The 17,652-nt window shown below is 33.9% G+C and overlaps 1 protein-coding gene across 8 annotated transcripts in view; it reads right to left on the bottom strand.

Moving 5' to 3' along the window:
- NFIB (nuclear factor I B) overlaps positions 1-17,652 on the bottom strand; it is a 219,381-nt gene that overhangs the window by 66,345 nt on the left and 135,384 nt on the right. For all 8 annotated transcript variants that reach the window (XM_039876522.1, XM_039876675.1, XM_039876744.1 and 5 more), the window contains exon 4: positions 2,721-2,789. In XM_039876522.1, the coding sequence (XP_039732456.1) occupies positions 2,721-2,789 (69 nt within the window). The remainder of the gene's footprint in view (positions 1-2,720; positions 2,790-17,652) is intronic.

Below are 17,652 nucleotides of genomic sequence, written 5' to 3'. Positions count from 1 at the left end.
CAGAAGAATTATTCCAGAGTATCAAGTAAGCAATAAAAATAATTTGTCTATAGATTTATACATGAGCACTGTAAAAATTTATTGTGTATTCTGACACTAAATGGATGACTACGGAGAGAAAAGTGGATTAATAATAAACATGGCCAAAGTCTAAAACTGCACACCCACAGAATTTATTTAATGACAACGTATATGAGAACAGCAAGTCCCCGGCAGATAGTCCTGTTTAAAAGCCTCTAAAAGAACTTATATCAGATGCAAAGATCAGCTATAGCACCTTTCCCAGAGAAGGAAAAGAAGCCTGAAAGCTGCAAATCATGTTTAAGAGGCTGCCAATATCCTCTTAGAAACCAAGCTCTGAAGAATCTCAGATTCTAAGGGTTAGAGGCCAACCCTTAATCTCTCTTATTGTTCTCCTCACTCCAAAAGCTGATCCTAAATCAACTTTTAAGATGGAGATAATATCATTCAACAGAAAGATCACTATCCTAAAACTGAATAGCTTCATTAGCTAAAGTCAACATACACATTAGTGGGTCATATGATAATAAAACCCTAGAGGACAGAAACCATTAACATACCACAAACCCTCAAGAAATCAGAATTTGTGAAATACAGCACAAGATTTTGCTGAAGTTTATGTTTACTTAGCAAACCCTTATTTCATAAATAATATAGTTCAATTTAGTAAATAAGATTATAATGTGGATATATTAAAACACTTAAAAGAATAACTTCTCGAGCATTTCGAAGATACCTATGTACATACAGAGTAAGAAATAAATGTTTGCCGAATAAATTACTTAATGAATGTAGATAATTAATATATTAATTACAAATCAGTAATGCTTGTTTAACAGATAACATAAAAACCTCCAAAAGATGACAGCATGAATTAAGAATGAATAAAGTATATTAAATTTACCACATTTATGAACCGCTGTAGAGTATTTTTAATCTATATGTTTTTGTTTGAAATTGAAGTTTTTCAAGATATCATTCTGGGTTTTTAAAGGTTTTAACGTGGTTCTCCTATAGCAGCCAGCATAACGTTACCTATAATGAGGAACTAATAATATTTTTTGACAGATGACTCTACCATGCTTCTCATAAGAAGAATGGAAATGTATCATGGAATTCAGGAAAGTACAAATTAAAGCAAATAATTTCATACTGTCTTATAACTGTAGCAGCATAGCTTCTCTGATAAAGAACAGTATGGGGAACACACACGTACACACACACACACACACACACACACACACGTGCAACCTTCAAATACCCCTTTCCTTACACAATGACAGAAAGTGATAGTAAGTCAGGCATGTTCCTTTCCAAATTAAAAACAAACACAAAATCTTTCTAATGTCAAAGGCCTTCACACACCACACACTGATCAGGGAAAACACCTAAGACTCATCGCCTCGGTCAAAAGACTAGACCATCAGAGGAATCTTGTCCAGCAAATATGAACCTCGGAGCTCCTGTGATATAGGACTTACGTTTTGGTCTCCCATACTGCCCCCGAGTAAACAGATCTATGACATAAGTCTTTTGGACAAATATTATCCACTGTAGAATCACATCAGAAAGGATAAGTTACTTAAAGTCTTAAATATCCATGTATTATAACTCCCTGAGATACATGCTATTTAAACTGGCCATTTTAGAAATCTGAACTCTTTGAGAACTATGGTTCAAAAGACATGGTCAGTAATCTACTAGCTTGGAGATTCCTTCACTAAGCACAACTGCCTAATACTTACCCTCGGTAACTCACTCTCACTTTGTTCTTTTCGATCATCATAATTCTTGCTCGTGACCTCTGAATTTGACTTGAATGAAAAGCACAACTTAAACAAGGACCAGAGTGCCACTACATCATCTGAATAACATCGTTCCAAACTGTAAGGTTCTCTATCAAAATGTCAAGTGAAAACATACCCTTCAAAGTTACATAAAGAAGCTAAATCAGAGAAGATAGCAAGAAGAAATGACTCCCCTCCTTTAATGTTATCAGTACATTAAGAGCTGCATCTTAGATATATATATATATATTTGCACAGACTAGTAATGAGTAAAAGAGTTGATCAAGGACACTTCCCCCTTGCTTCGTTAGCTGGCCAGGTGAATTTACCCAAGGAAAATCTCATCTGGCCTGCCAAGAATGGTGTCTCAGGTAAGGTGGTCAGTTAAAGCAACTGGACATTGTTTGGGATAACAATGCTTTCTATCTATAACCAACTGCAATCTGCAAAGTTAATCCCTCTACATTCTGCATGTTAGCGTGTATATCCTGTACATCTCCAAGCTCCCACCAAAATGTTAGATTAAAATGAAAAAGCACTTATCTACAGGAAACTTATGTGGGTTATCATAACAATACGAAGTACATTTAATTAATCATACTTCCTTTGATATAAATGACCATCTATGGTCACAGAGAGAACAGTGAATTAAATGAATACCAATAACATAGCAATCAGAACAGCCCCAAAATTATTTTCGTACAAAAGAACATTTTGATAATTTAAATGCAAATAGTTTATTTAGAAAATCAGACAAACTATATTCAGTTATGACTTCATTAAAAGGTCAGAGATTTCAAAACTCTAATTCTCCTAATACATGGTTACTCTTCATACTGTATTTAAGGTTTAAAATATAAAATACTTTAAATCTTGCTATAAAATTAAATAGTAAGAAAACAATTTACTTACTTCTGGATACCCTCACGAGTTCTGATACATTGAAGACTCCAGATTTTACAAAACTATCCTCAAGGTATCCTGAAAATAAACATCAAGGGGAAAACAATCAACATAAGCAGGAAGCGAATAAATGATTAAACACGAAAATTTGTTCAAGTGTTTTTAACCAAAGGTTGGAACAAAAAAAAAAAGAAAAAAGAAAGGCTTACAACAAAAACAAGTAAAAGCAAAAAACTCTTGTGAATGTAAACTGAGTCTGTTTAAACAAAAGTAAAAAGTTTAGATGCTAACTAATCTACAATTTTTTAACTTTCTAAATGTACAGAGCAATTAGTATAGTTTTATTTGCTGTGGCCCCTGCTTAGTGAATGAAGGTTCTGGGGCCCTCACTGAATGCATTCAGCTTGGCAGCAGCACCTGGTAGACTAAAGTCCATCCATTAAAAATAAAAAAAGAAGGCGGGAGGGAGAAAGAAAAAGGAAAACCACAACCACAATTAGCACCTTGTTGGAATTACTTCAAAGATCTCTTGAAACCACTGTTCCTTCACAAAGCCTTCCTCGATTAAAAAAAACTGAGCTGCTGTTACCAGCACTCCCACCCTTGTTCCAGGGTCATGAATCACACAGAAGCATAACTTGTACATAAAGCAAATACTTTGCATCAACCCATTTCCGTGCACCTTTAATATGCCTCACAAACAACTTCACTGCTTTCTCACTCTTGCTACGACTCCCTTGGCCTATCTTCATTTCAAGAACTGGACACTTTTGCTAAGAAACAGTGGTAATGTAGGCCTCCAAAAGTGCCATGTGTCCCTTCTGTGACTTCCAGGCGAGGGGTTCAGAGTAGCTATGACCATCAGTTCGGGCACCTGAGTAAGTTCCGATCTGTTTAATAGCTGATCTAGCTATGTCCAGGACTAGAGCTGAGGACTCCCACAAACGCCAGTTGTGCCCCCATGTTCTCATCTATGCGAAAGAGGTATAATGAGGGTGAAGCTTGAGGAGAACACCTTAGGGAGGAGGAATGTGGTTCCTCTCTGCTGCCCCGGGGAGAAATGAAGAAGAGTCTGATAATCTTCAGAATTAAAATACTCTCAGGAAAAAAAAACTCTAGATTCAAAGAACTGGTAACTTGATCAGATTTTATGTAAAGTTTTAGGGCTGACTGAGGGATGAGATTCAGTGCAGCCATGTGAGGTGTGGGTGATTGAGCACCATGGAGCAGTCAGGTCAAAGAACTGGAATTCAACTCCCAACCACCATTTACCAGTGTGGAATCCTGGCCGTGTTATTAGACTCTTTGTACCTCAGATTCCTCATTTACAAATTAGAGATAATAAAATTACCCACCTTATAGTTGTTATAAATAATTAGTGACACAAAAATGTAAAACTCATAGTACGCACGTATTAAATGTTACCAATAAATTAAGATTAGCCAGTGGAGCCAACAAACCATACACTGAATTATGCAAACTGGATTCCAGACAGCCTCAAATTATTCGTAAATCTGCACTTAGAAATTTTACCAGAGCAAAACTTACCATGCCATTTTTAAACCACACATAGCATGAAAAGCCAGAAAATCATTCAGTTATTATATATGCTTTACTGTTGTGAATTGAAGAGTTAGGAATATCTGAACACTGTTCCATACCCACCCACCTACCTTCTTTAAAAACAGAATAAAAGAGTGAGAGGAAGTTATGAGAGCTCAGCTGGTGGTAAAACTTGGGTCTTATATTAAGTCATTACTTCGAAAATATATATAATTTTAAGAGGATAATAACAAAATGTCTCCATTTGATGCACTTCTGTTTCAAGAAACTACTTGTGGAGCAATTAATTTTTCACCAGGTTGAATTCATTTCAGAGATTATTGAGGAATGTCTATGTTAGCCAACACTGTACACGGTGCTAAAAGCCATAATAACAAAAAAGACATTGATTCCCTTTGTGTGGTTGGAGATAAAGATATTTCTAATTTTCTGAACCACTATAGGCTATCATTGAATACAAAGATCTCTGTTGCTTTTGTTGTTGTTTTAAAGTATAAGAAGTTATAATTTATTTTATATATGGTAAATGTAAAATTTTATGTATGGTAAATATATGAAATATGAACTCGTATATTAAATTAGACCTCATTTTTCATGACTACAGCTCATGTACCTAACCAATCAGACAAGGTTACTTGTCCTCACCCAACTGTACTCTGTAAATGCCTGCTCTCATGTCTTTCTCAGACAGCTCCCTTCTGATCAGAAGGCCCTCTTTCTACATGCTCTACTCTCATTTTCAGTGTCCAGTTCAATCACCATCCACTCCATAATCTGCTCCTCTACCCTCCCTCGGAACCCCTCTGCCACCTAGAACCAATCTCCTTCTTCTATATTCACATAGCACCTAGTTTGTACTTATTTTATATTACTTTGCACATACAAGTTTTTCAAGATAACTGTTTTTAAGTCTTGTGCTTCTTACTGGATTATCAGCTCCTTTATTTGAGGGAGTGACTGGACTTTGCTCACCTCTCTCTCTCCCTTAACAACTAACTCAGCTCCTCTATATACAGTAACTACTAAATAAATGCTTACAGAACAAAATTTTTAAATTCAACTCTTTGACACAGGGTCACAAAAGAACATATTGGTAATTTTATAACAGCATAGGCACAGATGGCTTAAGACTGAAGGATAACTACATTGAGACTTGTTATTCCCTAGAACTCATTTGCTGAGAGTTTTATTTAGGCAATGCTTAGAGTCGGATTGTATTTCTGACTTAGTTGTGTACTAATATATAACTATAAGCCTTTAGTACAAAATAAATACCAAGGAACTAGAAGTATTTAAAGAGTAAGAGTTCAAAAATATTTGTAAAATAAATTGATGAATGAGTGAGGAATAAATGGGGAACATGTCATTATATTTATGTAAATTTTATCATGTGTAATACATAATAACATTTCACTATGTAGATATCATCTGAAGTTCATTTCCTTATTACTCCAGTGAGTAGTCAGGGCTCCAATTTTTAATCCGTCATGCCCACTTTGATGCAGTGGGGTGTGGACCTGTTAGGAGCTTAATCAGAAGGGAGAGAGGAGCTATCTCAAGCTAATCACACATAGTAAGGAAGACAGAAAGGCAGTTACACATAGAAAAATACAATGACTATCTCATAGAAAAGGGGAGGCAATTCAAAATGTAGCAGAGTATTTCTCCCCACCCCCAATTCCCCAAATACTAAGGAATTTGAATCTACAAGGAAAATGGAAAGAGTTATTTTACTAAAACTATGAAAGGCATTGGAAATATGTCAGAACTGCTTTGGCACCCATAGACAAAATGCAACACCACAGGTCCCACTGGGTTCCACTCCTGCATGGGGCATAGTGAGACTCCTGAGGATGAGTTGTAACGTCTACCGGCAATGACCTTATAGAAGTGGGAGTGGGTGGGAATCAGGCATCTGGGTAGCCTGAGAGAAGCACCTGAAGCAGACTGCTGTCACCTCTTTCATGCATGTTGGCATGCAGCACAATCTCTACAATGGGCAGGCATTACTCAAGATGAGGCAGAGTAAAGAAGAGAAACAGTGGATGACACAATACTTGGACAGCTAATAGCATTTGCTCACAAGATACAAGAAACAATACTTAAGGACTCTGGCAAAATAAGTGGGGAAGATCATGCAGGAGGTCAGGGATCCCTCAACAGTACAGAGAGTGAGACTTGGAAAAGCAGAGGTTATTGCTGTGACCGCCAGACTGCAGGGCCCTTCCAGAAACATGGTTTTCACGTGTTACATAGACCACTGTGAATCTAAATAGCTGATACAAAGGCCAAAGATCTTAAAGCAATTTGGAGACATTCATATAGTAAATTCCCTTCATCTACCAAAGGAAATATGAGTATCTCTGAGGCAGAGCAGCTGTTTAATGGTTACAGAGCAATATTACACAACAGCTTAAGCCAGGAAGCAAAGAACAATTCGGCATTTATGTGATGCTGTATTTACACTACATGTACGCTTTTTAAAAAAATAAAATTGAGTAGGAAATAAAGACCTCTGCAAACTGAAAACTCTCAAAGGAAATATCAAATTATATTATTTTACTTCTTTTTTTATTTTTCTCTAACAAAAGCAACAATAAATCGCTACTCAGAAGTTAATATAGTGTTTAACCTCCTTTACAAACAATAAAAGAGGGACACAATGGCATATCTAACTGTTAATATCTCAAATTATAATCAGCACCATTTGAATGTTAAACAACATTTACATAAAAAATCCAAAGGACGACTGATAATGCTCATTTTTATAGTCTGTGTTCTCTTCTTGAAATTAAAAATAAATAAGCCACAGAAAGCAGTTATTAAATTCATGAAAGCTGTCTTCAAGTATTTGAAGGACTAGCAATGTAAATGGTGGATTAGACTTATTCTGCGTAGTTCCAGGAACTGTTTTCTGGCCCAATAGACTGATCTGTCATCCAATAAGAAAAGTCCCAGAAAGGAATGTGAAAACTTGCAAAGGTAATAATAACCAGCACACGCCAAGCTACTGTGCTTATATATTCAAAAGCATTAATTCTCATATTCCTCACAATTATCCTACACCTTGTCATGTTATTGACACCCTTTTGCAGATGACAAAACTTGTGTCTACAGAGTTAGGGAGTTTCCCAGTGGCTATAAAGACCCCCAACAGATTTAAGAATTCTCACTTTGAATTGGAAATTGGATTAGAGCACCTCCAAAGCCCATTACAATCCTCAGATTCCACTTTTCTACATGGCTGTTTCCTGTTAGTTTTCTCGCATTGCTCATTTGGAGAAAGAACAGGATACTAGGTATCTCACAGGCATTTTCCAGCTCTGTGATTCTAATTGTTCACTTCTTTCTACAGAGTGTAAAAGATGTCTAAATCCTTTGGTTTATGGATGCAAAGGGGGAGATAAGATTATTACACACTAAGTTATATGTGTGTGTGTGTGTGTGTGTATACATATACATATATATATACAAACATACGTAAATATGTATGTGTGTATATATATACGTGTGTGTGTATATATATAAATATATAAATATATATATATATATTTACATATATATATAAAACTTTATATAACTTCAGCTACCACAACTAACCCTTGGTGATTTTCAAGTAGAGGTGTTACAAGACATGACTTTACCTTCAGCTTCTCAACTGATCTGAACTGTCCATGATTAGGGATGAAATTTTGATTATGAAACAGACATGCTAATCACTGCAAAGATAATGAAATGATTCACTGCACAGAGACTGAACCTCTGCCTACAGCCAACATTAACACTCTAGTATTAATTTAGAATTAGGTTATCTTTCAATATGAAATGTAAATCTCTGATGGTGATTTAAGTGATCTGGTAGAGTCAGAAATATTCTGACTTTAATAGACTCTGATAGTACTGATAGTACTGTATTAATATGTAATTTGTGTTTTTTAGTATTTTCTCCAAATTCATTAAATTTATTCCTGCATATATAATATACAAATATAAAATTGAGATCAAATTTAAGTATACTTACACCCTGCTTTTCCCAATTAACAGTCTCTTTCCCTTTAGATTAAATAGTTTATCAAAAGCATGATTTTAATGCTTGTACTATAATACATTGCATAATGTATCATACATTATTTGACCATTCTCCTATTGTTTGGCATTTTAGGTTATTTCCCATTTTAGAAAAAAATATTATAAACAGCACTGCCATTAACATCCTCGTACACAAATCTCTGTCAGCAATTCTCATCATTTCCTTAGGCTGGAGTTCCCAGAAGTAAAATTACTGGGTCAAAGGACACACACTCTTTTAAAGCTCTTGGTAAAAATGGTCAAGCTACTTTCCATAACGGTTTTTGCCAATTTATACTCCTTCTGGCAGATCATAAGCATATCCATGTCACCACCCTACTGCCAGAATTATATATTACACATATCAGTAGGGATTTGTTTTTAATTGTGGCAAGTTGATAGAGAAAAAATATCATTAATTCTATAATTTTCATTTATTTAATTATAATAAAGTTGGGTTTTTTCAGATACATATTCAATACTTCTCTGAACATAACATTCTAAAATATGTAAAATAGAAATCGTGCTAGCAGAATTTTTTTATTTATAATATTGATGAGATTACTTCTAGAGGGTCACAGTTAATGATAGTGTTGATTATTAATTGATGATTGATTTTTTTTCGTCATTTGATATATTCACTCATTCCTACTTTTCTCAGAGTTTTAAACATGTTTTCTGATCAAAATAATTATTAAATATTTTAAAATGCTTTTTTGGCATTAGTAGATCTTACCCTTTTTTTCTTACAGTATTTATTTGTTACATATTAATGAATTCTTAGATTATATTATCATGCTTGTCCATGAAAAATAACTCTTAATTTACAGTTGAATTGGTTTACTAACAGTTTCTTCCAACTTCTCCATATGTAGTTGGAATAACCTTTGTGGGAATTTGTGTATATTATTTGTCAAGTTTTCATATCAGGGTTATGTGCATATTTCATAAAATGAGTTGGATAATAATCTTTTTTTTATGAAAAGAATATGAAAAGTTCTTTAAAGTTTGGAAAACTTACTAGTAAAATCGTCTTCCCAGAATATGTTTCAGAAAAGATTCTTAGATAACTTTGAGTCTCTCCTGAAAGTTACCCTACTCCTTCCTGTTTTCTTTTCTGGTCTTGGGACAACTGTATTATGTATTTTCCATGAATATCATTAATTCTTTCAAATTTTTAATTAGCACAATATTTTATGGTTTACTAAGTGGACTATGTCTATTTTTACAGTACAGTAATACTTAACATTTAATTAAATAATATGTTAAATTATGTTAAACTATTCTAAAAAATCAGATCTGCCATTTACTATGCAAACCTAAGGTAAGTTAGGCAACTTTCTACCCCTCACATTTCTCTTCTCTAAATTACAGATGATAATCATAGTACATATAAGTTAATAGGAAAACTGTATATTGCTTTCAAATAATAATAGAGACATTTCAAGAGTGGGAAATGGAAGGTAGAACTTCCAAATTAACAAAGAGAAAACAAAACACAATGAGTAGGAACTTAAGACAGCAAAAATAAAAACATAAGATGTAAAAATAATCAATAGAAAATAAAATAGAAAAAATAAAATCAAGTATATCAGTGATTACAAAAAATATAAGTTGACTGAATTATCCCATAAAGAGAGCATTAGATTAAGTCAAGCAGATAAAACTCAGCTATTTTCAAGGAACACTACACAAAAAGATAACAAGAACAAAAGGTTGAAAATAAAATGGTAGGTGAAAAGAAAAGGCAAATTCAAACAAAAAGAAAACAGTGTCAATTAGCAAAGGTTAAGATGGCAGGTAAGATAAACGGCCATCTTACAATAAACAGGATAAAGAACATTATGAATGGATAAAAGGCATAATTAATGAAGAAAAGAAATCACCAATGCTACACACATGCACCAAATAATATTGCGGAGAAATGAATAAAACAAAAACTATTAAAATAAGGAAACTTGAAAAATAATTATACATAGTGAGAATTTTGAATGCATCTTTAGAACCGAACATGACTATTAGATTAAGACTAAATTTATATCATTCAAATACACCTTGTGCTTTGTTGTTATGTCCATGGAAATTTTATAAAAATTAATCATGTACTTTACCAAAGAGTAAACAAGTTCTTTAAAGTAGAGACTTTTTCAGGTCATATTATCTCATCTTTGGAAAATAAAACCAAAACATAAAAAATAAAAAGTGACTGAATTTCCTAAACTATTTGAAAATTAAAAAAAATAAGCCATGAATCAAATAGAAAAATCAAAAGAAAAATTATAAACCATATAGAAAGCATTTTAAAGAAAATGACTGAAAAAAAGAAAAAATTATTTCTGACAAGACAAACAGAAAAATAACCCAAGAAAAGTTAAAAAGAGGATTAAAGAGAAAGATAAAATTAGTGAAATAAAAAAGAGAAATATTTAAAACAAATAAAAGGAAAGATGATTCTTTGAAAAGATAAGCAAAACAAAAAAAAAACATAAACCAAATAATTATAAGGGAATAACACATGCAACTTACTGACCATGATTTTAAAAACTTAAATGGGTAATTACTTCCTAAAATAAAAGCAATCAAAATTGAGCAAAGTAGAAACTGAATAGACCAATTACCCTAGTGAAGTGGTTCCCACATTTTGCTGATCGTTGGAACCACCTGGAGTTGTTGAAAAACAACTTATGCTTGGCTTCCACCCGCAGCTATTCTGTTTTAATTGGTATAGATGTGACCAGGACATAAGGATGTTCTAAAAGTTCCCCAGATGATTCAAATGTGCAGCAAAGTTTAGGAACCACTGAGCTAGCATGTTCCTATTCAAACTGTGGTTCCAGAACCAATAGAATTGGCATAACCTGGAAGCTCGTTAGATATGCAGAAACTCAGGCTCCACCCCAGACCCTGAGAATCAGAATCTGCAGCTTAAGAGATCCACGGGTGATACATATTCATTTTAAAATTTGAAAACCTTAGAACAGAATAAGAAAGTGATTTAAAAACCACCTTTTAAAATGGCACCAGGTACAGATGGCTGCACAGCTGGATTTTATCTATTCCTTGCCTAGCCTTTAAGTTCCAATACTATTTACATGCTCCTGGGCCTTAAAAAACATGGCATTTCCTTATGAAGAAGGCTCTCCTTTGAGCCTTTATTAGCCCAGCAAAACTTAACTAAACTTGCAACCTCCCACATTAAAACAAGGCAAGCAAACAACCAACTAAAGCCCAAGCACATATACAAATGCAATTTTAAGACTCCTAAATAAAACTGAATATATCCAATTCATATATTCCAATTGAATACAGCAATGATATCAAAGGAACAATGCATTATTACCAATAGGGTTTATTCCATGAATGAATGCAGTTCGCTATCAGAAAATCTATCAATATGATAAAAAAAAAAACACTGACCATATCAATTGAGCTGAAAATGTACTTGACACCAAGAATCAGGATTCCCTAATAATAAAGCTAAGCAAATATAGAGATAAAAGTAAACAGTAAAGAGTCTTTAGCAAAACCTGACAACAAATTTTCCTAAAAGGAGAAAATGGGTTTGTCATTCCTAGTTATCCAACCTCCTCCAACCTCCTCCACTTTTCTGTTCTTAAAAATCTAATCTGCAACTAGACCAACCATAAAAAGACAAATGTTGCATGACTTCATTTAGATAAGGTATCCAAAGTAGTCCAACTCATACAAACAAACCAGAATAGTACTTACCAGGGTTGGGAGGTGTGGGGAATGGGGAGTTGTTATTTAATGGGTACAAAGTTTCAGTTTTGCAAGATGAAAAAGTTTTGGAGATTGGTTGCATAACTGTGAATAAACTTAAAGCTATTAAAATGTATACTTAAAAATGATTAAGATGATAAATTGTAAGTGTATTTTGCCACAATTTTTAAAAATTGTGATCTGGAATTTGGGACCCATATAATTGTTACAAGATCCTTGTTTATATATATTCAAGAACTACTCCTTACATTGTAATTTATATCCATAATCTTATTTATAATGCTTAGGCATAACTCTGTGCTTAATCGACTACTGTTCTCATTATTAGTTTATATCTACACTTATATTTATAGCTATATATCTGAGGATTTTCCTGTTCCTAAATGTTTATCCTTTATATCACTGATTATTTCCACAATATCAGTTCTATTTCTTATTCTTCTAATGCAGAATTTAATTGTATGGAAGCAACTTTAGTTTTCTTGCTATTTTTCCTTATCTCATATGGTACACTCTGTTCATGAAACTATTCTTACATCTATTCACTTTTCATGTAAGTCCTTCCTTTTGAGCAAATTGTTTTCTGAAATTTTCTTCTAGTTCTTCACTTTCAAAGATATGTTTCTTCTGAAAATATTTTCTGTTGTGGTTTTCTCTTTACTTAAAGGATAGACGATCTAGATTTAGAGCTTTAGCCTCAGAAAAGTGTGTGGCTTTCCCTTGGATACTGTGAATAAAGTCTATCGATATAGGTTAAGGCTGAGGGCTATAGAATTGACGTAATTGGATCTGAATTCCTACTTTATCATTTACCAGCTGTACAAACTTTGAGTAAATTACCTAATTGTAATATAAGTAAATAATAATAATAATAATAATAATAATAATAGCAGGTACCATTTACTGAAGTGTTTATTATATGACAGGCTCTGTGCTAAGCACTTTAAACTACCTCAATTCAATTTCTAAGTTTGTTCCTTTTTAATTAATGACTTTAAATAAATACTTTAACTCTCTAACCCTTCCAATTCCCATTTGTAAAATGGGAATAATAATGCTGAACTCATAGACTTGAGGTGAAAGATTAAATAAGAACGTGCATACAAAGTGCTTAGGGTTCAATAAATGCTTATTGCTAATGCAAGTATAGTTGTATTACTAGTAATAGTGTTAAAGTTGATAAGTACAGCTCCTAACCATTTCCCAATGACGGCTGGTCCTTCATCTACTGAGTCTCTAAAATAAAGAAATGGGGTCTTGTCACCTCACCACCTAGATACATAAGACCCTACCAAGTAGCACCTGAAAACCGATACTTTCTGTAATGCGAAGCTCTAGAGGGACAGATGAGACCAAGTTTACAAAAGGCCATGTCTATGGTGCTAAGAGTTAGGCTCTAGCCCAGAGTGGAAAATTTTTGAAGGAAAATGGAATCAGATTGTGAGATGTCTTCCCATACTTCTCCTCCTCACTCCCTCTCTCTCCTCCATTTCCTAATCCTGTTGTTCTCTGGCTTTATAGCCTTTTAAATTGATAAGGAAAAATCTCTGACTCTCGGGGATGATAGCAGGGATGAATCAAATGCACATCTACAACTTCTCAGGGAACCAACACTGCTATTTTTCAGGGATAAAAGACAAGAAAATCTCCACTTTTAAAATTCAATCTAACTACACTGATCATATAGTTAAGTGATAAGTTTCCAAGATTCTACCAAGTGGTTATCCTTCAGTCTCAGTTTCAGTACACTTAGAAAAAGGTTTTAAGGCTTTATATATTCTCATGGAAATTTTAGTGAAGGGCTGGGAGAATCTGACTCAGAAGTCAGAAATATGGACTTTATATTAAATAGCTAATGATAATTATTTTATATACCTAAATAGACCTAATTTTAAATCTCACTACTCTCAATTAAAATTTTTGAAGGCTTTTTTTTTTTTTTTTTTTTTGGTGATAGAATTTGATAAGATGTTCCTATTTGTATAAAAATACAAAGGACCTAAAAATGCTTTTTTAAAACTTATTTAAAAATTTATTATAATGTTACAGAAATCAAGAAGACATTTTGGTGTTGGCAAAAGATCAATGAGACGGACCAGAAATAGACACATGACTACATGGCTATTGATATTTGATAAGAGTGGGCAGACAACTCAATGAAGAGAAAAAGTCTTTTAAACAAATGTTGCTGGATTAACTAGATATCCATATTTAATAAAATAGGACATCAACCTTTACCTCACACCATGTGTGGTATATCCATATAATGGGTTACTATTCCAAAATCAAAAAAGAATAAACTATTGATACATGCAACTACAAGGATAAATCCCAAAGTCATTATGTTGCATTAAAGAAGTCAAAAAAAAGGATACAAGCTGTATGATACCATTTATATAAGATTCTAGAAATGTAATATATAGTGACAGAAAGTAGATCAGGGGTCATCTGATGATGGGGGTAGAGAAAGGGATGGATTCCAAAGCAGTCAAAGGAAACTTTTAAATAAGATGGAAATGCTTATCATCTTAATTATGGTGATAGTTCCATGGGTATATACATGTGTCAAAACTCATTGTGTACACACACACACATGCACACACACACACGCACACACACACACACACACATATACACACACATATATATCTCCTTCCTTTTCCTTCCCTTTCATATATATAAATACAATAGACAGATATGTAATGTATTTATGTAAATTATGCCTCGATAGTAGAAAAAAAAATTACATCCTTAAGCGAGTGATCTATAAGCAATGGTCTCCAAATTTTTAGAAAGTGACAATATTCTATAATAAAAAGAATCACAAGTGAATGGAAAACATTCTGTGTAATCAGGAAATTTTTGAAGATATTAACTACTATCAGTCATGTATTTTTTCCCCACTTATATCAAGCTCTCTGACCTGTTCCCTCATTCATTATCATGTAAACTAGCAACATTATAGTACACTCACTAAACAAAGGCATAAAAATAGCAAAAAGGCCTACTCTGTAATTCATCAGATTAGAAGAGAAACTCAATCCATCTGAGACAAGTATTTTGAATCAGTAATTACATTAGAGCACCACAATTCTCAGTCTGGTATGTCCCTACAAAATTCATCATTAGACTATGCTAAAACAAATTTTTGAGCTTAGAACATCCCCAAATAGTCATCAATGGGGTGTGATGTGCCTACATGGCAAAAGAGGCCCACTGTAACTGTCTCTATGAAACACCTGGTTTTCCTGGCTTAGGTCAGGTTCTGGGCATAGGGATGGCCTCACTACTGCAGTACAGCTTACAATTTATTTAGCCTGTTACTGGTCTAAGCCTCCATTTCATAAAATTTTGGACACTATCTCTGGCCAGGCATTGCCTTAGATGTTAGGTTTATAAATAAGAGAACAATCCTCACCTGAAATAGTTCAAAATCCATTAAGGGAAACAGATAAGAAAATAGTGACAAAAATGTAGTAAGTGCTATAACTGTAAAATTGTACTGCAGAGAGGGTCTAGAGAAGTCGCTCTGACGATATGTCAATGGAGCACAGGCATTCTAGGCATAGAAACAACATGGACAAAGGAGAGGCACATGGCTAAGGCTAAGGCTGAATGCAAGGTCCAGGTGGGCAGTGGAAGAGAAAGCAGGAACCACATCATGAAGACCCGTATTAGATGCCATGTTAAGGATTAGATTTAGCCTAGAGTCTAGGGAACCTTTGAAACATATAAGGAGGGGAACAAAATAAGCAGATTTGCACATAATGGAGATCAGTATGGACCTATAATAAAATTTTCACAAGGATGATAACCTGAGGCAAAAATACCAGCTACAGAGATTAGGAAAATTATTTAAAATTCTAGATGCTCTAGTAAAAGGGACAGAATGTAAATATTTTTAAAAATAACAACGCATTAAGATTCAGTGCCAACTATCATCTTTTTAAAAATATTTTGCCCTCCTCATCTAAAAGTAACCCCAGCAGTGGCCTTTCCTCATCCCTCTGCTCCTTTATCTATATGTTCTTTCAAAAACTCATAGATACTCCCTTCTTCACTTGTCAACACTGTGTAAGGTAAGGTAATTCATGTGGTTTATTTCTGGATAACAACTAGAACATATTAAGTATACAATGGCAGAGTGCTTTATTATGTTCTGATGAAGATGATAATTTTATGATCCTTACTTACCTTTTTAGAAACTATTGTTCTGCTTAGAAAGTAGCTAAACTCAGAAAATGACTGCAATCCAAAACATCAAATTTTGAAACCCAAATTCTAGTGTATTAAAAAAAAAAAGACACAACATAAACAATGGAGATAGCATCTTATAATACATCGTGTCATTTGTCATTTGTACCTGCTGGTGGCCTGTGCACATCACCAGAGTAAAGGACCCCGCCAAGATCCAAGGTAGCCCAGAGAAATGCACACGTACACTCACACCACTTTCCATGTGACTTCCTTGTATTAGTGGCTACCTGGAGCCTCCTCCTATACCCCCAGAGATCTCTGATCCCCAGGCTAAGAACCTCCAAATCTCTATCCTAGACTGTAGTCCTATACCCTTTTCTCCAGGTGGCACTAGGAAAGAAAACAAAAACAAAAACAAAAACAAAAACAAAAACAAAAACCAGGGACCACATCATGAAAGGCTATATTAAGAAGGACACAGCTTTACTGAGATATAATTTAAATACTCTTTTAAAGTGTACAGTTCAGACATTTTTTAGTATATTCAGAAAGTTGTAGGACCATCATCAGTATCTAACTCCAGAACATTTTTATCACCTTTAAAAGAAATCTCATACCTATTAGCAGTCAGGTACCCATTTCCCCCACCGCCCAGCCCCTGGCAACCACTAATCACTTCCTGTCTTTATGGTTTTGCCTGTTTCAGACATTCCATATAAACAGAACCAGACAATACATGAAAAATAAATACATCATGTCACTTTTTTCCATGACATTAAAAAGTACATGTGGTGATTTTAATAATGATAAACTCTAATCTGAAAGTCAAGTGGTTTTCTTGTTTTCTTCTTCCTGAATGCCATGGGGACATGGATATGCTCAAGGTACGGAGTGAGAGTGGGGCAGGGGAGATATCTCTAATTGGATCAAGAATTAGAAATATTTCAGTGAAAACAGGAGTCTGACCCTATTTTTATTATATAAAATAAAATGAAAGAGTGCAAGGTCCCTGAAGAGCAGCATACAAGTCAAAATACCCAAAAGGATTTGTAACAACTTTTAAAACCAAAATCTCATTTTTCTTAAATTCTTCTTCCATCAATGACATTATTATACAAAAGCCAATAAGAGTCGAATTACCACACAAAGGTCTTTGATTTAAATTACTTGATATTTTGATACTCTTTTATAGTTACAGAAAAAGAAAGACAAAATGAGGTTTGAGTAGGAGATTTGCCTGATAACTTTAAATCATATGAGATAGAAGTAGATTTAAACTCAAGTAGCTAAATCTAGGTAATAGACTTTTTAGTATTTTATTCCACTTGCAAAATATTACTATAGATTTGTCCCCTCTTTCCAATTATGATGC

This window comes from Pteropus medius, unplaced genomic scaffold (genome assembly GCF_902729225.1).
Source record: "Pteropus medius unplaced genomic scaffold, Ma_sr-lr_union100, whole genome shotgun sequence".
NCBI classification, from domain to species: Eukaryota; Metazoa; Chordata; class Mammalia; order Chiroptera; family Pteropodidae; genus Pteropus; species Pteropus medius.
The sequence above is the reverse complement of the archived record's forward strand: the minus strand, read 5'-3'. Positions and strand labels throughout refer to the sequence as shown.